This window comes from Danio rerio, chromosome 4 (assembly GCF_049306965.1).
Source record: "Danio rerio strain Tuebingen ecotype United States chromosome 4, GRCz12tu, whole genome shotgun sequence".
NCBI lineage: Eukaryota > Metazoa > Chordata > Actinopteri > Cypriniformes > Danionidae > Danio > Danio rerio.
In genome coordinates, this window is record NC_133179.1 from 10,042,131 (window position 1) to 10,066,954 (window position 24,824).

Genomic DNA, 24,824 nt, shown 5'->3' on the forward strand with positions numbered 1-24,824 from the left:
TAACAGATTTTTAATTTATTTGTTATTGCAAAACGTAAACTCGTGTATAATTTAATATTTATTTATTTATTTAATAATTGCATATCTGACACTTCTCAGTCAGGAGAGCTACTCAGAACTGCGTGGGGGAAAAGACATCTAGTTTGTATTCAGTAAACATTAACACGCTTTCATACATGGTAGAATTGTTTACATGAATAGATTTTGTAAATTATATAAAAATGTGTACATACAAATTTGATAAAACATTTCTATTAAAATATGCAGCTTTATCCGTGTACATAAAAACTATGTTGTGATATTAAATGGCCTGACGCTCTGTATATTTTAAAATGTAAAATAGCATTTTTTTTTCGCTGGAATGTCAAGAATCACGTGATTACGTCACTGTGTAAAAGAACCGAACAGCTTGTTCAAATGAACCGATTTGCGGAAGTGAGTCGAGCTTCCATCACTAATTCAAACTCCACCCCTCCGATTCCACTTCATTTTTCCAATGAGCATTAGCGCTCGAATCAGCCGAAACAAAGTGACACCTCATCCCTCCAGCAAGCCTCAAACATGGGGGAAATCAAAACGCCCAGAAAATGGTTCCTGAGCAGCATCGCGCTCATTTACGCGTGTGCTTTCGCATCCGTCTACGTCCAGATACCAGGTAGGGAAGTTTCTCTGTCTCGGAAGGTGGATGTTTGGCGGCTGTGCTGGATTTTTGGGCGCGGCGCTAATGAATGGTTGCGTTTACACTTGATCTTGAACTGTATGGAGGAATGTGAGCGAAAACAAATCAGAATTCAACTGATTCATTCATTAGTTGACGCGAATCGCCTTTGCTCCTGCGCAAAAAACGTGCCATTTTAAGAGCAGATTCGGTTCAAACTTTTAAAGAAGCTCGTGCACAAACCGCATCTCTGCAGAAATCCGCTGCGCACTGAATTTTAATATTTCACGTAGAGTTTCTGAAGTTAAAGCTTACTAAATGATTGCATCTCTGTATGAATAAAACAGCAGCGAGTTCCTCCACATGTGCTGATGTTTGGGAGCCCCGCCAGTTAGTGCTGACTGCGCACTGAGTGACCATGAGCATTCAGGGGCCTGTAGAGCTTTTGTCACTAAAATGCCATATGTTTGGAGCATTACTTTAGCCTCTCTTTTTTTAACTATTGACCCCACAGAATGGCCCTTTTAATGTGCCAATAAGCTCATGCAACATCAAAGTTAGAGAACCTCCTCATATATATATATATTTATTTATTTTTTTAAATTGGCTTTCATCTCTAACCATTGTGACTCATACTCTTGCTATGCATTTCCAAGTGCTGGATTATGGACTGTCAGCTAGTGAGTTATTGTTTGTATTGTGTTAGGAAATGTTTCTTAGTACTCTCAGATTTTGGTTTGGCCACAAACACCGATGTTTAACATTTGTCCAAAATGAAATGTTCATTAAAGATGCATTGTGCCAATTGGGGTAAAGTTTGGTTTTATAGTCGCTCATTAAAACTTTCTCCTTGATCATATAATTTTAGAAAAGTGTTATTTGCACATTCTAAATTAGGAAATCATATTAGCAGGAAAGACTATCAAAGTACATTGATCACAGTCAAATGAATAGTGCTAATGTTTTGAAGTCACACTTGCATGTGATTTCAGACCCAATATTCAAAGTACCATGGTAAACAATATAAAGAACATGTCCCTAAACGAATGCTCAAATATAAAACCAACTTTACCCCTATCTGGGTTATGTTCTCTCAGCTAGTGAGTTATTGTATGTTTTGCTTCTGTTAATATTTCTTAGTACTCTCAGATTTTGGTTTGGCCACAAACACAAATGTTTAACGTTTGTCCAGAATTAAATGTGCATTAAAGATGCATTGTGGCTATTGGGGTAAAGTTTGGTTTTATATTTGTGTGTTAGGACTTTCTCCTTGATCATATCATTTCAGAAAAGTATTTTTGCACATTCTAAATAGGGAAATCCTATTAGCAGCAAATGACTAGGTCAATGAAATGCTGCTAATGTTGTTTTGAAGTCTTTCTTACATGCCAAAAGTTGCCTATTTGTATCCTTTTGATTTGGCCTGCCAGAGGGAAAATGATTGGGAAGGGTTGGGAAATGCCTTCAACAAAGGTTGTCATTTCTGTTTCAATGTAACCTTTTGTTTGTTAGCTTTATTGCTGAGCTACAAAAAAGCAAACGGTAAAATGTACCTGCTGTGTATTCAGCATTGAACTCCATTGTTTTATAAATGGAGTTTTGCTTTTGGTTTTACTGTAATAAGTTCATTAAAATAATATACATTTTTTTAATAGAATGCATTGGTAAATACTGTTAAAGTATTTTTTGTCAATTAGTTTTTTTTTAAATATTATGATAATATTATTTTTTAAATGATAAATAAATCAGGAAATTGCCCGTGGCAACTTTAACGTAGTAGAGTTTGCTTAATTTACTTTTGGCTCACAGCTCTCAATCAAGCTTGGACTTTGACCCTTTATAATACACTTTGGGCACCCCTGCACTAAACGAATGTGTCAATATAAAACCAACTTTAAAGTGCCACAGTAGTCACTCTGTCATCTAATAACTTTGTTTAAAACATATTTTTGCAAGTAGGGCTGTGCAATTAATCTAAATGTTGCAATTAGCTAATCGCAAGAGGCTGCGATATGAAAAAAAAAAATATATATATATATATATTTTTTTTTTTTTTTTTCCCCCACCCTGAGCAAATGCATGACTGTTGTCCGTGTGACAGTCTTACTAGCCAACTGAGTGAGCACACTTTTGTTCTGGCCAATCGGAATAGTGCAACAGAACTATGCAGAACACCCACAAATAAAAAAAACAGCCGAAAAGTGCAGGCGAGGGGGATAATTGCATCCACTGCTTCAGAAGAATTAATAGACAAATAATATATATATTTTAAAAACAGCACGTCGGTAATATGGGATTATTTTAGCTTCAAAGTCACATACACCAAACAAAAACAGGTCATTTATTAGAGCTTTCACAGAATTGTGAAATTCATTGCCAGCATGAGGAAATACAACAGCCAGCACCTTAAAAACCACCACATGAGGAGTGTGATTGAGCTGAAGCTTAACCAATCATTTTATTTAAAAAAGAAATAAATACCGCAATTAGATATTTTCCCCACATTGCACAGCCCTATTTGCAGGTAACATTTGAGCTTTTGTTTGTTTGTTTTTGTGGACAAAACAAACATTGACTTTTGTTTTCTAAGTAAAATAAAAAGACGTACAGCAATATTTATAAACTATTGTACTGCGCCATTCTGTTTTGTGTTTTGAACATTATACATGTCTTTGTTTATTATTGACCCTCCAATAACTAAATATTTTTATGTAAATACATTTTAATGTTATGCTTTTATTTATTTGGTTCTTTCCATTTGAAAATGTATAAATGTAAACAATGTTTTGATGTTTTGCTTTATTTGTACTTTGTAAAAAACGCTGGGTTCCTCACATTTCCTTCATATTGTCCCAACACAAGTCAATGAAGTTCATTTGATTGATTTAAAAAAAATACATAGATTGAACTTTAAACAATTAAGTTGCCCCCCCCAAAAAAAAAAAAAACTTCTAGAATTGTGTTGATTCGGCTTATTTTAAATAAGCCGCAGCAAAATGTAATTAAAAAAATCCCTTATTATGGTGGGCATATCCCTTATTTTCACATCTCTATGTTGACTGGTATGAAATGGCATGGTTTCACGGTATTGTGATTACTGCCCTAAAACAAAAAACAAAACAAAACCTTTTCCCTTTTGAACACAATATATTTTATTTTGAGAAACATTTAAAATATTTTGAAGCAGTAAACCGGTCATGCTACACGTCTGCGGTCTTCATTTGTTAAAACCTTTTCTGCTGGAGATATTGTTGTTCTAAAAACAAAACAAAAAAAAAATGTAAATAAAAAAAATCTTACACATACTTTAGGAACGGTATTGCAGAAAATTTTGACGGATTAAAATCTTGACTTTTCCAAACCACGGTATACCTTGAAAATGGCCATTTTCCCATGCCTAGTCGAGGGACCCCAAAAATGTTTTAGATTGTTTATTAGATTTTATGGAGATGCACTCCCACTGCTGAATCCTCCCAATTGATCTAACATTATACATTCTTTCCAAATAGAGAAATTAAGTCATCTGGTGAAATTGTATTTATATCGCAAAATAAAAATATATTGGAATGTTTGTTATTTCCAATATCGCGCAGCCCTAACTCACATACTGTCTAGCTCTTCAAAGAACGAGGATATGATTTAGTCTGAATCACAAAGAGCTGAATGCTGCTGAATCCACTCACTGTGTGTTGCCAACAGGAAAGGGAAGTAAATAATGAGTAAATAATAGCTCTCTTCCCGTTTGATGAGCTGGGCTGGTTTGTTTGTTGCTCAACTGTGTAAAAAGCACGTTCAAGGTGTTGACTCCTTAGTTCTTTCCTACCCCAACTTCATGTCTTTGCTTGATTACACATGGAAATTAGTCCTCTAAGGTGGTGTGTTGTGGAGACGTTTGTAGCAGAACCGGGTCTTTCTCCAAACTGAACAACAGAGAGCAACCGTGAGTCATTTGTTGGCACCGGCACAATACACGGCCTGTTCTCTAACGCAAGCCAGCCTGCTTTACTCTCACTCTGGCTGTGGCCTGCATGCCAAAAAATGTGGATGTGCAACACTTGCAACCTTTGCCAGCCGCAGTCCTTGGGTCGCATTAAAGTGAATTTGTCAGCGAGAACGTTTACATGCACATAGTAAGCTGATAACTCATGCATCATTTTACTGAGAGTGCAGATTAGACACGATAACTGGTTTCAAGGTTTGCAGTTTGGAAAGGTCAAGGTTTTAAAACCTACTCATTTCTTTTTGTTACACCTTTCCTATGATATATGCAGGGTGGTTTGAGGGGGTTATGACCCTCCTAATTAACTTTTGACCCTTGGAAGGACGTGAAAAAAAAGATATATAGGGTGGTCAGCCCATTAATACTGAGAAATAGTTCACTCTTATTTGTATTTTAATAATAATGCTAATAATTAAAATAATAGATAGTGCAAATATACATTTGACCACCCCTATACCATTGTGGATATATAATCACGCCAGAAAAAAATCATTCAACAGTCTGAAACTGGCAAAACTACAGTATAGCACAGATGGACAGCGTAAGCTTTAACAAGACTGTTATCTCCTAGAATAAGTGTTTGTATTTACATATAGCCTGAAAGCAAAGTCAAATTAGATGCACAGTTTGTTTAGTTTGACCTACAGATACCTCTGGAATGGCTAATCAGAGGATCGCTGTTGGTCAGAATACACTAAATAACCTTCAAAACTCTGTGTTATTAATAAATTGGATCATTTAAATGAATATATTAATGACTGAAGTATAAATTACACAAACTAACATTACAGTGAGCCCCTGGTATATTATAAAAAGTGGACTTTTTAAAGACAAAAGACTTGGATATTATATTTCTGCTGGATGTTTTTTTTAATTCTTCACTTTCGCCAATTGGTGACGTTTTTTCCTCGTCGCTGTCGCCACTGGCTTGCACGGTTCGGGATCTGTAGAGCTGAGCATCGATAGATTTGCTCTTCAGTGTTTGGACTCTCAGTAGGGATTATTAACCACACTGAACTGAGCTAAACTGAACTTAAACACTGAAAACTTTACTACGCTGTTTCAATTTACTATAATCTTCATTATGAAGCTGCTTTCACACATTTTACCTTGTAAAAGCGCTGTAAAAATAAAGGTGAATTGTATTGAAAATATGGGATTCATTGGAAATGAACGTGCAGATAAAGCAGCTAAGAAAGCCCTTACAGTTGAAGATAAGAGAATGTAAAATTCCTGTGTCTGATTTCAAACCGGTTTTAAATCTGTATATTAATGAGGAATAATGAACGGAATGAATATAGGAGTAACGAATTGTTTTTTTATAGTAAGGCTGTGCGATTCATCGAAATTGAATCGCAATCACTTTTTGAAACGTTGCAATTAGCTAATCGCAAGAGGCTGCGATATGAAATGTATATGTATTATTTAATTTTCCCCACCCAGAGCAAATTCGTGACTGCCGTCTGTGTGTGACAGTCTTGATAACTAATTAATAATATAATAATCAACACCTTAGTGTACCATTTTTTTTCCTAATGTGGACTTATTTATAATTCTTTGGGTGCAAAGCACAGAAAACATGTTCATACATTTTGTACCATCTATTTTACCTAGCATCTGTGACAGTCAGTTCATGCTTAAGCTATGTTTGACCTCAGTCGGATGAAGGAAAACCGGTGAGCACATTTACATGACCACATGCATTATTGGCTGCATAATCGGGTTAAGAGTGCATGTAAACGCACTCCGCAATGGTTCTATATTGTCTTTTTCCTGCTCTCTCTCTATCTATGATGTATGACAAGTCTGTTGTTCTGTACTGTTCGCTATTAGCCTGAAGCAGAATTGTACGGCCGTTTTGCATAAAGCTGAGAATGTCTCTACTCGTTTGGAGGCGTTAAAGTCACAGGACGGGTTTGTGTTTTGCTGATTGTCATGGCAGTGCGTGCCTGTGTTGTTTTGTTGAATGAATGTTTACATGCGGCTTGAAGCTTTTGTGGTTTTTACAAGCATTGAGAAAACACAGCGCATTATTAGCTGCAGACCTTGAGGGACCTGTCTGTCACCATCGACAGCATGGTACTGTGTTTTCAATCAGCACATTTGCACAATAAATATGATCTGTTTTTCTTTTCTTTCTATTTTTACAAGTTGATGTGTGTAGTAGCGCTTGCAACTCATTTTACTTTCAAAAGGAAACATGGAAATAGATCGTAATTTATTTATTTTTTCCTTTCTTCCCTCTCAGTCTCTGTGGGGAATAGGGATATAAAAAATAAAGCATCAAATAAAATATTTATTAATTTGATAAAATAAAGTAATGCTTTATATTAAATAGTTATAATAATAATAATAATAATAATAATAATAATAATAATAACAAAACAATAAACACTATTATTATTATTATTATTATTATTTATAACTGCATAACAAATAGTGATTTTTTTTTTAGTTTGTAATAAATTATTATTATTATTATTATTAGTGAGTTGTTATGTAATAATTGTTTATCTTTTAAAACATTTAGATTTTGTTTGGAAGTATTTTAACAGATAAAAATAATAATAATGATAAAAACAATAAATAATAATAATAATAATAATTATTATTATGTAGAACTGGAATAAAATGTTTGCATAACAATTATTGATATATTTTGTGTTGTTGATGTTGTTGTTATTTACTAATTGTATTATGTAATGTGTTTATTATTAAATTATCTTAATATATAAAAATTTACCTTGTTAGTAATTTGGAAGTAAATTAATAAATAATAATAATAACTAAAACAATAAACGTTGTTGTTATTTGTAACTGTCATAAAATGTTAGCATAAAATATTGATATTTTGTTGTTGATGATCATCATCATTATTATTATTATTATTATTATTATTATTAATAATATTATTATTAATGTTATTATTTATGTAATGTTTAATATTAAAATCTTTTAAAACTTAGAATTTTCTTTGGAAGTAAATTAATAAATAATAATGTTTATTGCTTTTGTTAATAATAATAAAAATAATGATTATTGTTGTTGTTGTTGTTATTATTATTATTTTCTTTTTATTAACTAAATAAACGTAAAAAATAAACATTATTATTATTAATATTATTAACAAACAATAAATATAATAATAATTATTATTAATATTATTTACGACTGTAAATGTTTACATAACAAATATTGATATTTTGTGTTTATGATCCAATATTATTATTATTATTAATATTAATATTATTTGTGTAATAATAGTTTAACATATCATTTAGAATTTTCTTTGGAAGTAATTTGGAAGTTAATAAATAATAATAATAATAATAATAATTAAAACACTAAGCATTATTACATAAATAATAATAAAATGAATAATAATATGAATAATAACAATATCAACACAAAATATCAATATTTGTTATGTTTGCATAACAAATATTGATATTTTATGTTGATATTATTATTATTAATATTATTATTCATTTTATTATTATTTATGTAATGTTTAGTATTAAAATCTTTTAAAACTTAACTTAGAATTTTCTTTGGAAGTAAATTTATAACAATAATAATGATGATAATAAGTAAAACAATTAACATTATTATAATTATTATTGTTTTTATTATTATTATTAATATGTGGAACTGTAATAAATTGTTTGCATAACAAATATTGGTATATTTTGTGTTTATTATTATTATTATTATTATTATTATTATCATTATTATTTAGTAATTATTATGTAATAAGTGTTTATTATTAAAATATCTTAACTTTCAGGGTTTTCCTTGTTAATAATTTAGAAGGAAATTGGTAAATATTATTATTATTATTATTATTATTATGTAATTTTTTTATTTTACTTTGTTTTTTCCCCTTTTTTTAGTTAAAAAATATTTTCTGTAAATAAAGGTACAGATCTACATATCATCCCAGTCTGATTGCCTAGATGACTAGTTAATCGATCAAACATCTCAGAAGTCATTACTAGCATAAACCCGTCAACATTAGTTTGTACTACATGTTTCTAAAAGTACTTGCAGAATAATATTGAATAATGAGCATTGTCTAATCAGATTTTGTGTCTCTGTACAGGTTTGTATGGAGATGAGGGTATTCTTCCAGTGCGTCTGCAGATGCCGAAGATGCAGCGACCCCTGTTGGAGCAGCTCCAGGCCTCCCCATCGCTGCTGTGGCTGGGGCCGTCTCTGGGTCTGGAGCCCCAGCAGGTCCTGGAGCTCATCTGCCTGTTGGGAGTGCTGCTCAGCCTGGGCGCTGTGCTACTGGGGACCCTGAGGGACAGTCTCACCTACCTCTGCCTGTGGGCCCTCTACCTCTCACTCTATAACGTGAGCATAATCACCTCCTTTTCCCTCCTGTCAGAGAGATGCAAAAGCAGAACAAAATTAGCAGTTTGTTTGGAGTGTCAAAATTCATTGTGGACTATTCAGTATCGGTTCGGTAATAGATTATAACCGGTTATTAGGTACTAAAGTCATTTATCTCTTGTGCCATGTCGTGGTAGTTTACTATGGCAAGGGAGGCAAGCTCAATTAAATAATAATGCTAATTAACTTCTGAGTTTGCTGGGACTGTCTTTCACTGACACTCAAACTACAACCCAACCCCTAGCAATGAAATAGTGGCTCATAGAGTAAATGAGAGCTATAGAATTCATCTCTGCTTCTCTCTCTCTTTTTCACTGCGGATTTTTGAACTGTTAAGGCGATATACACTCTCATGGATCTACTGTGATAGCCGCAGCCATACTTCAGTGTCTGCGTCACTGCTCTGTGAACAGCGATGAACGTTACAGCCAATCGCAACTTTTTCTGTTGAGTGCCTAAACACAATGATTAATCACACCTTGTTTGGGCAGAGTGATATGATCAAGCTCGTCATGAATGAAGCATATACACAAACATATCATTATTTATTTATTTATTTATTGACCACATGTAAATTCACATGTGTTCTTCATATTTCTCACTTTATTTAAAGCTTCGGGGCAAATGTTTGATTAAAACGGTAGACGTTTAAATATTAATAAAATATAAAACACCTTTCAAAAACTAATGCTTATTACAAGTCCAATATAGTAACAAATATTGCTTAATGCAATAATGCAAAATATTATACTTTCAAGGTTGCAAATTTCTCACTATGCTGTTGTTCGTGTTTCTGTCTGCATCCCTGTAATGACATGTAATGTTGTGCTTATATATAAATTATGAAAAAGTGTTACCTGAAATAATCTATTTTGTGACACCACAGAATAGTAGAGAGCATAATATGCAAACCCTTTGGTTTATACAATATATATTGTCATATTGCGCACACACAGCCCTATTCACAACCTCAGTTTTAAAGTCATGGTTTGAGATAGCCGGGGTAATCGACTAAAATATTGATCCTCAACCTTTTTATAACTGTAGACCGCACCACTAGGGGCAGTGCGGTGGTTCGTAGGTTGCTAAGCGACCATCAACGTTTTCTCAGAGAATAACAAGCTGACAAAACGTTGCTGTCGCTCTGATACAAGCTTTATTTGTGGAGAAAATTACAAAGCACTGCAGTGTTTGGGTGCTCTGTGTTTGTCTGAGATCATGTCAAATGTGTATATTCCCTACAAGCTGAAGCTGATCTGTCAGCTCTTGTTATGTGACTCGCGGTGCACTCGCAGGATTCATTCAACTGGGTGCGCACAAGCCGCACACCTCCATTGGAAATGACGAACTTGAGCAAACTCTAGAAAAAATGCAATGTGCAAGCAGCCGTCATTTGCTATCTCCAGCAGTTGGTCTTCTTGCACAGGCATGGTGGATGCTCCTGATTTGTTGACATGGGTTGCAGATCCATTCCTTGGCAGTTTGTGGGTCATTCACCGGGCCTTTTGCCCTACGCAAAGAAACTTTCCAAAGACGTCTGTTTCTTACTCATTTTGCTGCTTGTGGGTGAAATTTGGGCGCTCAAGTGACCGAGATGTAAGCGAGAGAATACGCTCAATTTTCAAAATAAAAGTTTGTTCAGACCCGGATAATAAATAATAATAATAATAAATAATAAATAAACTTTAATAATTAATTATATGATTTTTTTTTTTTTTTTTTTTGTGCAGCCCGGTACCAATTGATCCGCGGACTGGTACCGGTGATTGAGGACCACTGGACTAAAAAAATCAGTTTTGCATTCATTTTTTTTTTTTTATTAACGACTTAAACTCCGCGGACCCGGTACCAGGTCTGTGACATCATCTACATTAGCTTTCAGATTTAAAGGGCTAGCGTTACACCAGACCCCTGTAAGTGGTGTCGTTTGAAAGTTTAGAATCTATATTTTATGCACATATGCATCACTTTGGTTTTTATTCTACTGTATAAGTTATTTACACTTAAATACACAGTATTTTGGATACCCGAGCTAGGTATTTTACATTGGTTCATTTTCATATTTTTTTATGACACATGTACAAGTTATAGCTCAAATGAAAGCTCTTGCCGGTGCTCATGCAGTTCTAGCATTCTTTTTACTGAATTATATTCATATGCCAAACAGTTGTTGAATGAATTGTGGTGTTTCCATGGCGCAGAAATGTAAACAATACATTCATGATCAATAAGCAGCCCCAGATAGCACAGACAGCTGTCATCTCTTTAAAATTATACCAAATTTTTGCATTTACACCTCTTTATGTAGATTTGGGAAGCTTTTAAATTTGGGTAGGCAAAATTCAGGCGGAAATCCCCAAATAGCTGAAGAGTTTAAGTGGTTAAAATATTTTAAATAAAATAACTCTCTAAGTTTTGCACATTCATTGGATGAAATAACAATATTTGTTTGTGTGCATGAGTACTGAACTGTTGGACATACCATATACAATTATTATTTTTTTGTGCTCCTATTATGCATTTAAAAATGTTGTCCACCATGTCAGGTTCTTCTAAGGCTTTTGGCCTCTGTGTGAACATAACTGATTGTTTGTGTCGTCTTTTTATAGGTCGGGGGAGACTTTCTCCACTCTGAATGGTGAGTTCCACTGTTTACAAATGCATCTTGCGGTTTAGTGTAACTGATAAAGGCGTAACTTTATAGTTCTCTGTTGTTGGAAGTCAGTTGGAGTTTCTGAGGTGTAAAGTCTTAAGTGAATTTTATATGAAAAGGAAAGCTGATGTCAAACTGTACTGCAATTATTGCTTCTCCATTAAATTTATAGTGATTAGTCCACAAAATTGCTAATCAGTTTGTGGACTGAAATTTAACTTCTCTAACAGAACTGACGATTAAATGGGCTAAAAAAGCAGAGTTTACTATTAAAGATGCCTTGCCACATCCAAACACAGGAATTAAAAAGAAGGCATGTAAACAACAGCATGAAGCAAATGAACCTTTTAGTAACTGCAAGATAACTTCAAGTGCTAAAGGTAGCCCACAACTGCTTGGCAATGACCTGACAACCACAAATCATTTAGTAAATTGACAAATAAAGTTTTAACAACTCTGACAACCACTCAACTTAGCAGCTGCTAGTTACTAATCAACACTAACAACAATAAAAAAAGCTAGCAACTGTCAAAAATGCAGACTTGTGGAATGTAGTTGTTTGTGATGTGTTGTGGTCTGACAGGGATGTGCTGCTGCTGGAGGCTGGTTTTCTGGCTGTGCTTGTAGCTCCGCTGGGTTTGCTGCGCAGCCACTCCCGTCACGCTTTCCACGATTCGTTGACCTTCTGGATGATTCGCTGGCTCTTCTTCCGGCTCACCTTCTCCACAGGTGTGAGCAAACTGGCCACTGGAGACCCTGCGTGGTACGACCTGTCAGGTATATTAAACCATTTTAAAGTTTTATTCATCTCATTCCGCCTACTCTTATTCACATGACTGGCAACTCGCTTCCACAAATTATTTATTCTAAATTCTCATCAGTATAAGGGTTTGCTTATCTAGTACCTCTTAGTGAATGTTTTGCAGTAAATGGTAAAGAATTAGTTCACTTTCAGAATGAGAAATTCCTAATAATTTACTCCTAATAATGTTTGTTCATTCATTCGTGCCTGCAATTGTTCACTATTACGTTAATTTGTTATTGCATTCATTCTTTAGTTTTATTGTGTGCTTTCTTTCGTTATTGCGTTCTTTCTTTTGTTCTCTTTTGTTAGTGTTTCTTTTATTACAGCATTCTTTGTTTTGTTATTGCGGTCTTTTTTTTCGGTCTTTCCTTCTTATTGCAGTCCTTTCGTTTTTTTCATTCTTTCGTTATTGCGTTTTTTTATTATTGCGTTCTTTCTTTAGTTCTTTCTTTCGTTCTCTTTCAATAATGTGTTTCTTTTGTTATAGCGTTCTTTCTTTCATTATTGCTTTCTTTCGTTATTACGTTCTTTCATTCTTTTGTTATGGTGTTCTTTCTTTCGATATTGCGTTCTTTTGTTCTTTTTCGTTCTTTCATTGCATTCTTTCTTTCATTCTTTTCGTTTCTTTCGTTATTACATTCTTTTGTTCTTTCATTCGTTATTGCGTTTCTTCTTTCATTCTTGTTGTTTTTCCTTATTGCGTTCTTTCTTTCACTCTTTTTGTTATTGCGATTCTTTTGTTATTACATTTTTTTTCTTTCGTTATTGTGTTCTTTCGTTGTTGTTTTTCGCAATTGCGTTCTTTCTTTTGTTCTTTTTTTGGTTATTGCATTTAGTTCTGGCATTCATTCTTTTTTCTTTCTTTTTTGTTTCTTTTCTTTTTTGTTGTTTTTGTTCTTTGTTCATTCTTATGTTTTTTCTTAGTTCGTTTGTTCTTTCATTCTTTTTTTTGTTTCTTTCTTTCTATCATTCTTTCTTTTTGTTCTTTCGTTCTTTCTCCATTTTCTTTTCTTTTTCTGTCTTATTTCTGGAACCTCTTTTTTTTTACTTGTGGAGACTATTTTATCTCTTTGTAAGTAGTTTTCTCTGCAAGAACATTGGTTTTAAGTATGATAGTAGAAACCTGTTCAAATGTGTAATTTAAAATTTAGTTTTAGGACAGGCAAAACTGGCAATTTAAAAGAGGCGTAAAAAGTGTTGGTAGTAGCGTTGGTAAAATACATTTGTTGGCTTTTTTTTTTAATTTTTGTAATTTTTTTATTATACAAATCTAGTTGCGGCCCTCCAGAATTTGAGTTTGAGACCATTGATGTAGAGGAAAATGCTGGAATGTTTTCCACAGATTTGTTTACCACCAAATAAAGAAAGAAATGGACGACAGAGCGGTCCTTTTCAGGAAACACACTAGCCAAACTCTGATGTCAAACGGCCCCCCAGTTGCACACCAAAAGCGCTAGTGTGAAAAAGCCTACATCATAGACCAGACATTTTCACTCTCAAAGTGAACTAATCCTTTTAATAGATCTCTAAAATTAGCATGAAGTAAAGCTTAAAAAAGACGAGAACTGTGATGCAGACGGCACATCTGTGTGGGCTAAACTGACTCATCTGTAGATTACAGTGTTTTTAAAGCTCAGGCTTTTCTTTTGCAGCATTGAGTCATCATTTGGAGGATCAGATGAGTCCCACTCTTTTGGCCTGGTACGTCCATCAGCTTCCAGAATGGCTGCTGAAATTAGGAGCGGTGGTTATGTTGCACAGCGGGATATGCATTCCTCTTCTGACGTTCTTTGCTCCCATTCGCCGCCTCAGACTGTTCGGCTTTTACGTTCAGGTTTGTTATGTACACACTGTTGTTTGAGTGCAGGTTTGCATTGAAAATTATCCACATGCCTGCTGTAGAAAATGTTATTTACAGTAGAAACCTATTCAGTGTTTAATGGTAGTTTGTCACAGAAAATGAGTTAAATGAAATTTTACTATAACGGTCATTTAAATTTCTGTTGTACCCATTTGCCAGTGTGTTTTCTATAATTGAAAATTAATTCATGAATTGACTAAAATCACTACATTTATAGATGTTCAAGTGCAGTGTTTAAAAGTACAAAAATAACAAGTACAGAATAAGTATATTGGTCACACTTTACAATAAGGTATCAATATTAGCAAATGTATTTACTAACATGAACTAGTTATGTACGATACTTGTACAGCATTTAATAATCATACAGTGATCAGCATATACGAGTACACTCCTAACAAATCTCTCTTTTAAATTCATATTTTTAATAGGAAGCTATACAATGTTATATTTGTGCATGTACATTAGATTAGTCAGTACTGAAGCCAAATCTGGAGCTCATCTAACAAGTTACCTTACAATAACACTCCAAAAACTAGTACACTCATATTTATATGTTATAGAAAATTATTCAATACAAATTTAAAAAAGGAAAAATTATGGGAAGAAATGTAAATGTAAAAAAGACAGAAATTTAAAAAACGTTTGTTTAACTTTTGTAGGTTGTAATTATTTTTTGCAGTATTTTGCTTGATCTTATTTGTATTATCTTTCAATTTCTAAATATGTCTTTCTAAAACTGTTGTTTAAATAAATGAAGAGTTCAGATGCAAAAACCTTTAAATACTGTTTGCAATTTTTCTGTTGTAGGTTCAGTAATATCACATTTAATGCAAATAATAAGTCCTTTTCCTAGTCTTTAAAGTGAAATATCTCGACATAAACAAAGGAGGCTGAAAAAAATGGATGGAAATTTCAGATGGCAGGTTTTTGCATCTGAACTCATCAAATATATCTGTTTAATAAATTTGTTTTGTTCAAATGCACAAAAATACATTGCCTAAATTCTCTGAGAAATGGATACAAATATTCATTTTTAAAATGGGGTGTACTCAATTATGCTGAGCATTATAGTTCAACATTTACTAATGCATTAACATCCAAATTCATGCATGATAACTTTAGTCAATGCACCATGAGTTAACATAATTAACTCGAACAAATACTGTAATCAATAGATTGTTCATTGTTTGTTCATATTAGCAAATGCATTAAGTAATACAACCTTATTGTAAAGTGTTGCCAGTATATTTTATAATAACATGTATAATTTCCTTATTTAGAGTAAAATATATATTTCTTTTCAAGTGCAATATTGAAGCGTTCATAAGTGCAGGTCAGGTTTTTATCAAATATAAAGTCCATATTTTACACTGCATGATAACTAATTATCTTTTAGCTTAACCCATTTGTTGACTTTCTTCACAAAACTTAAAAATACTTTGAACTTATGTTTTTGAGTATATGAAATGTACATCTTATTTCTTGTAGTTCATACTTCTCATTAAATTTATTTCCTATGAATGTAGCACTTAAAGCTTATCAAATCACTTTTGCTGTCACATCAGCAGCAGCACGTGTTTAGGTGCACTTGAGGCTTAGGTGCTGGCTCAAGTGCAAATACAACCACAGTGCAAATTACTACAACAAACTCCCCAAAAAAACAGGACAATGTAAAATTGGCCCAAAAAGCTTATTTGCTAGTTAAAACATGAAGTGCATTACTGAAAACAACACAAAAAAATTGTGTAAATGAAAATTATTTTATGTACAAACAGACTGTGTGATTAACTTGTATGTTTGCAAAAACAAAACAAAAATAAAACTTTTTTTTCTATTTTTTAACTTTTTTTTATTTATTTTTTTATGATTTTCTCAGCTGTTTCTCCAGCTCTTCCATATCCTGACGGGTAACTGCAGCCTTCTGAACCTGCTGAGCATCGCCCTCAGCTTCTCTTTGCTGGATGATGATCATTTCAATACTCCTTCAAAGAAGAGGAAGGGCCAGGAAAAGAAGACCAGAAGTATGACACAAAATATGCTCTTTTTTTATTTTTTATTTTTGTTTTTTCCCTCCCCTGCTATAACCACACATATGATCACACAGGATTCAGAAACATTTAAGCAGTTGTAAACAATTTATTTGGGCTGATTTTAACAAATCAAATTAAGTTAATACTCTATGACTCAACACATATCAATATTGTTTAAACTCAACCCATATCAATAGTTTTCAGCAATTTTGCAGAACTCATTTTCTTCAGTGCATCAACTGCTTTGAGTTTATTATCCGTCTGTTTGATGTTAGGCTGGCTGCAAACCCTGGCCTCTGGTTTTGTTCTTCTGGTGGAGTTGGCTGTGTATGCGTTCATCCTGTACAGTGCCATTACACTCTACCAGCTGCAGATCGACTGGGAACAAAAAAGAGTGTCAGCCAAAACAGGTGAGAGCGTCCTGCATTATGGATTCTTGAAATATGTTGTTGAATTCTGTATCTTGAAATATAAATTGTCAAATGTTATCTTTGATTAAACATGGAAAGGAATTTAGTGAAATGTTATGATCTTGTGGAGGTTTGTTGAAGTTGCAATGATTCTATTCAAAGTCACAAGACTTTAGTATTTAGAAAATGAGTGGATTTTATTTCTTTTTAGATGTTCAATGATGAGTTCAGAATCCTGCTTAAATGTGAATGAAATATGCGTTAATACTATGTGCTTTTAATGCTAAATGTTGTAATGAATTTAACAAGCTTATTTTTGATATTTAATATCACATTTAGGTTATGGAAACCTGATTCCACTATTAAGATTTCATTTTTAATTTTTTACAAATTTTATATTTCACAATTTTGAGTTAATATATGTGTTTTTTTCTTTCTCCCAAGTGTTAAAATTGGTAGTTAAAAAAAGTCAGAATTGCTACATGCATTAAAAAAATAATTTAAAAAAATCTGAGAGGAAACGCATTGCAATTACCATTTATTTATTTATTTATTTATTTTATCTACCCCTTGATAGATTTCAGCTTTTATATTTTAGTATCTAATGTACAATTGGGGTGAAATAAAATCTTTAATCTCTAATAATTTATTCTTTTACATTGCAAAAAATATTGTGTGATTATACCTCTACTAACTGTTTGCTATGAACTAATTTATCGAGCATATTTTGATCTATTAAACTTTAGTTTTTAATGACACAAAAATGATCAGCATCTAAGCTACTCATTGCCGTTCCTTTAATGTCTGACCATTTCAGATTTCAGTCATGGGAGATTTGCTGCGTTTGTCCTGCACATCCAGGAACTCACTATCTGGGTCGGTGTGCTGTCGTTCACATGGGAAGCCGTGAATGCCATGCTAAAGTAAGCCCTATCAGTAATGTGCATGATGGTTGACTTCGTGCTTAAGTATAAGAAGTAAAAATAGAGATTTTGTTAAAAAAAAAAAAAAAAAAGCAAGCCAAAGGAAAATGTCTCCTCTGTTTCCTTCATCAGGTGTTTGTGCACTCGAGGCATTGTGAGCAAGCTGTGGTCCCTCATACAATGGGCGCTCGTCACCGCGGCTGCTGTGGCCGTCTTTGCCCTCAGTGTGGTGAGTTTACTGTCCTACAGATGTAATAAATGCTAATGTGCTAATCAATTAATTTATAAGTGTTAATCTACGCAGGTAAGCCTTTAAAAAAAAGCTCTTACTTGCGTTAAATGTTGCATGTGCTGCAAAAATGAAGTGTTGGTTCACCCAAAAATGTTTATTCTGTGATTTTAGTTGCACTCCACCTGTTGTTAACATTTGAGTTTGTTTCTTCTGTTGAACACAAAAGAAGATGTTTTGAAGAATGTTGGAAACCGTTTTAATTGATGTCAATGGTTACCCGTTTCTAACATTCTTTAAAGTCGCTTGTTTTGTGTTTAACAGAAGATTTGTGGGGTATTTTTGGATGATTTTAATATCTTTGCCAGTATTTGTGTTTCCAATAATATTTGCTTTACGTCTATTAAATGGAGAATTGTTTACTTGTGATGCAGACTGAAGGAATCAAGTCTTGTTTTTGTGAAGTTTAACAAAATTAAGTACATTTATGCCTAAAGGAAAAACAAATATCTGACTTGGAAATTTGCAAAAGTGGATTTTGGGCCCATTTGCAGGTTTATCTTTTTGTTTTAATCATATCTTTGCTTGTTTCTCTGAAAACAATATTCTTTGCTGTATGAAGACTGCATTTTTTCCTTCACATTTTGATATTTTATTTAAACAATAATTATTTAAACATTTATTTGAAACAATAAAAAATGAGTTTTACATGCCTTTAGTATGATCTCTTTTACTGATGCCACTTTTGAAAATTAAATCAATGCAGACACACGTGACGTCTCATCTTTTAATCCCCCTTTTATTCTCTTAGTTTGGTGCCTGTTAAATTAATGTTGGGCGTCTTTTTTCAGGTTCCATACTCTACTCTGCCTGGCATGTCATCCACTACAGTGTTTCCTAAAGTGCTAGACTTGTACAGGGCGGTGGAGAAATTTCACCTGGTCGGGGCGTACGGTGTCCAGCACAGACCGATCTCCACCGAGGGACGCCCGGAGATCATTTTAGAGGGCAGCTACGATGGTCTCACATGGACGGTATGAGGAAGGACAACCCCAGATATTTGGGATGTACATTTCAGTACAAGCCTCAAGTTCTGGAGTTTACCAAAGATATTATATTATGCAAACATTAGCACACTTATTTTTTAATAAAAGCTCCAAAAATGTTGGGACAGAGGCATGCTTAAGAGTACAAAATGTAAGAATTTCTTCATAACAAAATATACAATAGCCACTATATATAATACAGTTTATAAGTGTTAATCTACGCAGTAAAGCCTTTAAAAAAAGCTCTTACTTGCGTTAAATGTTGCATGTGCTGCGAAAAATCAAGTGTTAGTTCACCCAAAAATGTTTATTCTGTGATTTTAGTCGCACTCCACTTGTTGTTAACATTTAAGTTTGTTTCTTCTGTTGAACACAAAAGAAGATGTTTTGAAGAATGTTGGAAACCGTTTTAATTGATGTCAATGGTTACCCGTTTCTAACATTCTTTAAAGTCGCTTGTTTTGTGTTTGACGGAAGATTTGTGGGGTATTTTTGGATTATTTTAATATCTTTGCCAGCATTTTTATTTCCAAAAAACAAGCAAGAAATCAAGTCTTGTTTTTGTGAAGTTTAACAAAATTAAGTACATTTATGCTTAAAGGAAAAACAAATATCTGCTTTGGAAATTATAAAAGTGGATTTTGGGCCTATTTGCTGGTTTATCTTTTTGTTTTAATCATATCTGTAATATATATATATATATATATATATATATATATATATATATATATACATATATATATATATATATATATATATATATATATATATATATATATATATATATATATATATATATATATATATATTATGTCTTATGTACTTGCATTATCCCACATGTTTTAAAGAATGTTTATATCCAAAGAAATAAACTACTTTCACTAGTGACCAATACAATATACCATACTCATAATTTAGCTTTTGCTAAAGATGTCAATATTTTAGCTCATCCATGAACATGGTTTTGCCGGTGTTTAATTTAATAAAATAAAGACGACAACATCCATAAAACCACACTCAAGTCACAACATCATCTAACTATGCCTTGTTTGTTGTGAATATGTGCCCTCTAGTGGCTAAAATTACATGCAGCACATTTAACACTTACACATTCCTTTTAGTTAGTGTTTAATTGTTTGGGTGTTGAGGATGCTAATGTTTTACAGTCTAATGTAACTCAAGTCTTCAGATGGTAAGCCATACATTTTCAGTAATACACAGATCAGGGGTCTCATTTTTGAAAATTTGTCTAAAAGAAACCTCCCTAAAGTAAATTCATAGTAATGTATTTATTAATGATTATGGCTCATATAATGATTTCAAATGGTTTAATTAAGTCAGTGTTTAAGTTATAAATGTTTAACACATATTCTACCATTATGTTTTTTTGTTTTTTTTAATATATATATATATATATATATATATATATATATATATATATATATATATATATAGATCACAACTTTTGCATGGAAAGTGGCGTACACGCATTTCCACTTGATTTGTGGATAAGCCACGTTTATAAATAAGACCCCTGGACTGCAGTCAGGCCAGTCAAGCGTTCACTTTGCATTAAAAAAAAAACAACATCACTCTTTTCTTGTAGCGTTTTCACTTACTTTACCTCTGTCCCAACACCAAAAAGCCATCAAACCCAACATTTGTGTATGTTTACGGTTTTTTCATTCAGCAGAAAGGCTGATGTTTATTCTCAGTGGACGCTTTTACTCTTCTCCTGCTGCAGGAAATGAACCCCATGTATAAACCCGGAGATGTGAATGACATCCCACCAGTAGCGGGCCCTCATCAGCCGCGTCTGGAGAGTATGATGTTTCAGGCGACTCAAAAAGGACATGATCATAACCCCTGGTTTGCAGGCCTCCTCCAGCGCCTCCTACAGGGCAAAGCAGATGGTGAGCGACAACAATGTTATATTTCATTTTTATTTATTTAACAGATGCTTTTAGTCATAGCAAAGTATAAGTGAGGATAAAAGAAGCACTTAAAATCATCAGAGAGTAGCAGTATATAAATGCTTTGACAGATCTAAGTAGCTTTTCATTTTTAAATCATGGATATTTGTTTATTTTCAAATGATAACAAAACCATAAAGACATACAAGATAAGTACTGAGGTCGCCAGATTGAGTCTTATTTACATTCATAAGTAAGATCCTGTTGTGTTAAGGGTTACATACCAAAGATAGAAAATCTCTTCAGGGGGGATTTCAGAACTGTTAAATAAACGCACCTCAATTAAATGAATGATGATGGATGTTTTGAAGTGCGCTGCTGATTGCCTGTTTTCTGTGTTTTGCAGTCATTGGTCTGCTGCAGGTGGATGAAGCGCAGTATCCCTTCAGTCAGAAGCCACCGGCTCTGATCAAAGCCAAACTTTACCACTACCACTTCACAGACCCGGTTAAAGACAAGTGAGCTTTACAACACCCAATTCTGTATTTATAGTATTATCCACATTATTGATTGGCATCTAAACTGAGTGGGAATGTCAGAAATGTGTGACATGCACAAATTTTCACTGTTAATTTGGGTGGATACTTGATGGCTATGTTAAATCACTTGCCAATTTTATTTTTGTGATGTGAATAACTTTTTAATATAAATACATTTTTAAATAATATTTTTCATTGACAAATATCCCATTTGTAAGTCCTATCGCTTTCTCACTTCAACCGATCCGCTCCAGAGTTTTTCAATCAAGCCGAGACCACCTCATTCAGGCGATCTCGGAGCGATTGTTTTAGTGCGGATCCGAGAGCGATTGCTGGATTCACATATGCCAAATGAACTGTGCTAACTTTGCAGGCGAGACAGGTTCCGAAAGGTGTGAAAGCACCCTAAAATAACTAACAACTATGCTGAATAATTTTTAAATGTCATAAAATTGTCAATTTGTCAACTCGTATTTAAAAAAAATCCCATTTACTATTAGAAAATGAATAATAGAACCAAAATATTATACTGTATAAGTTGACATGTTCAAAGCAAACTTCTGTTCACGTTTGGTGTTTAAGAACACGTGTTTGTAAAAATGCAATAAATAAAGTTGTCTTATATTGAAGTATCTACAGTTTTTATAGACCCAAGTGAACGCATCATATAAAAGCCCATGCAAAAATAGAAATTCTTCTCTTTTAACCTGTTAAGAACTACTAAAGCAATCCGACAGAAGAGAAACTTTACTGGACTTCTGTTTGTCGTTTCTGAAGGACTCATCAGAAGGCTTGGTGGAGGCGACAGTACAAAAAGGAGTTTAGTCCTGCTGTGAATCTTGATGATCCGAAGCTCAACAGACTGTTAGATGAGTCTGGACTGAAGGTACACAATTCATCACAGTCTTTAATTAATCAAACACCTTTCAACCAAGGTTGTAGAAATTGTTACATTATTACCCAATAGGTGGCGACAAGCAACCATTTAAAATGCATTTGTCTCTTAAAGTGATAGTTCACCATTTTTAAAACATTCAAATGATCAGCATTCACTCAACATTCAGTTTTTCAAATCCGGAGTTTCTTTTTCAGTTCAAAACAAAAGGAGATATTTTGAAGAATGCTGGCACCCATTGACTTCCAGAGTATTTTTTCCCTATTATGAAACTCAATAGGTGCCAGCAACCAACATTCTTTAAAATATCTTCTTTTGTGTTCAACAGATGAAAGAAACTCATAAATGTTTCAAATAACATGAAGAGTAAATAATGTGATTTTCACTTTTGAGGGAACTATCCTTAAATTTTTTTTAAATATATATATTTGTACTATTTAATATATAAAATATATTGAAGCAAATAAGATTGTCAATCTTTTAATTTTTTAAAAATTATTTATTTATTCATTTACATTTATGTTGTCTTCAGAATTGTGGAAAATCATAATCTCTTTTACACAACTTTTTGTTATTTATATTATGCAGAATATTTCATTTCTAGAGCATGATCATATCAGTTTCACATTTAATTCAAGCAAAGTCTTGGAGTTCTTAAATCATTCATAATGAGGTTTAAAAATGTATTATAACACTGTTTAAAATTTAAAAGCACATTACAGCAAATAAGGTTGTCATGACTAGGGCCAGACAGAATATGCGGACATTTTTTTGCTATTTGTGCAGAGAATTTTGCAAAAATCTGCGGATTTATGCAGAATTATTTTAATAGTATCATAACTAAACTTAATATATGAAGTCAACAAATAATGCAACTTGCAGTATTAAGTAAACAAAGCAAGTCTTATAATATCTCTTATAAAAGACAGAACATGTTACCCAACAACTGTATTGTAAATAAATCATATGAACATTTTAATATTATTATATCGCAATAATATTAGTAAAACAAATTTAAAAACTGAATAAATACACATTTACACAAGTAAATACATAGACTCAATGATGGGCTAAAAATCAGCAGATTTCTGCGTGCGCAAATTCTGTGTGGTCCTAGTCATAACCTATGAAATGATGTATATTAAGATTTCTATACAAAATTGTTATTTTTATATCAATAAAATATGTATTATTATATTCGCTTTGTAAAACATATGCTGGATAAGTTGGCGGTTCATTCATTTCTGATGAATAAAGTGATTCAAGCCATTCTCACACTGAGATTTCAGCCACGATTCTGTCATCTGGGACAAATATCAGAAATCCAAAATAATTCCTGAAATCCTGAGCTAAAATCTGTGATCTTTGATCTTTGGTTTGACATGATCACAGACAGCCGCTTAATGCCCGTTGCGATCTGATTTGTCTTCCGATGAAGTTCTGACAGTGTCAGTAGAAAGTGTCATTGGTTGATGATGTCACATCTTTAGTGTGTGGCACGGCTTCAATGTCGTTCAGTCTAACATTATAGGCTGCTGAGATCTTACAGTGTGACATGGGAGCCATGTTCGTGCAGTCTGACATGTTAAAATCATCCAGGATCATAAAAAAAAAAGTCTCACACTATAAGTGGACCTTAAGTCGAAGGATAATGAACGGGTGTAATATTGTATTGTATTGTAATTTATATATCCTAAATTGTGCAGCTGTGCATCACAACAATACATTTCACATTGGTTTCAAGTGCATGAAACTCATCTGTCTGTTTTACAGGAGAAATTCCCAATTCAGCCAGCCACCGACACGCCACTATCCCAAACCCTCATCCTCATTCGGGACCCCATCAAGCACCTCTCGGGGGCCCTGGTGATATCATCATTGCTAGCCACTGTGGCCAGCATCTTCCTCATCAGAGTAATCTTCTCCAGCTTTACAGGAGGCCAAAAACCTAGAACGGCTTCAGCCGATCACAGGAACAAGAAGCCCAAAGAGCCATCTGAAACTGTGGAGAAAAGCCACACAATGTCTGCGTCCAGCCGGCCCGGCAAGAAGGACTCAAACGAAAAAAAGGTGGACTCAGATAGAAGCCCTCGCAAGAGGAAATGAGCCACTAGTGCCTTCATCTTTCGGCCAAATGCAATGACAAATGAATCTCTCTCAGGTGTACATTTTGTTTTTTCTAAGGTCGAGTGGATTTGCTGTCTGTTACACACTTTGAGTTTTGCTTGTTTACCACTACACACACCGTTTTATCCGTCTCTCACACACTCAGTCAGATGAGCGGTACTCGTGCTACTGGATGTAATTGGCTTTGAAGCGAGTCCATTTTTTTAAGCCGTCACCTGCTACACACTTCTTTATTCGATACACACACAGTGGACGTCCCAAAGATGACAACGAAAAGCACAAATGCTGATTTGTTTTTGATGCTATTTAACTCATTAAACGGTTGTTGATTAAATGA

The 24,824-nt window shown here is 33.6% G+C and overlaps 1 protein-coding gene across 1 annotated transcript; it reads left to right on the top strand.

Annotated features, from left to right (window-relative positions):
- Positions 1–482: 482 nt before the first annotated feature.
- On the top strand, positions 483–24,824 carry lmf2b (lipase maturation factor 2b). The gene is made up of 14 exons (NM_001142563.1): positions 483–655; positions 8,761–9,014; positions 11,663–11,691; positions 12,290–12,483; positions 14,164–14,345; positions 16,252–16,396; positions 16,681–16,815; positions 17,633–17,738; positions 17,871–17,967; positions 18,819–19,001; positions 20,758–20,926; positions 21,333–21,444; positions 22,243–22,351; positions 24,134–24,824. Exons 1-14 carry the CDS (start codon positions 562–564, stop codon positions 24,464–24,466), a joined length of 2,142 nt encoding a protein of 713 aa, NP_001136035.1. The 5' UTR covers positions 483–561; the 3' UTR covers positions 24,467–24,824.

Coding starts and splice junctions, on each gene's coding strand:
- lmf2b (NM_001142563.1), top strand. CDS start 562: ATGGGGGAAATCAAAACGCCCAGAAAATGGTTCCTGAGCAGCATCGCG. Junction 656..8,760: donor CGTCTACGTCCAGATACCAG/GTAGGGAAGTTT, acceptor GTCTCTGTACAG/GTTTGTATGGAGATGAGGGT. Junction 9,015..11,662: donor TCTACCTCTCACTCTATAAC/GTGAGCATAATC, acceptor GTCTTTTTATAG/GTCGGGGGAGACTTTCTCCA.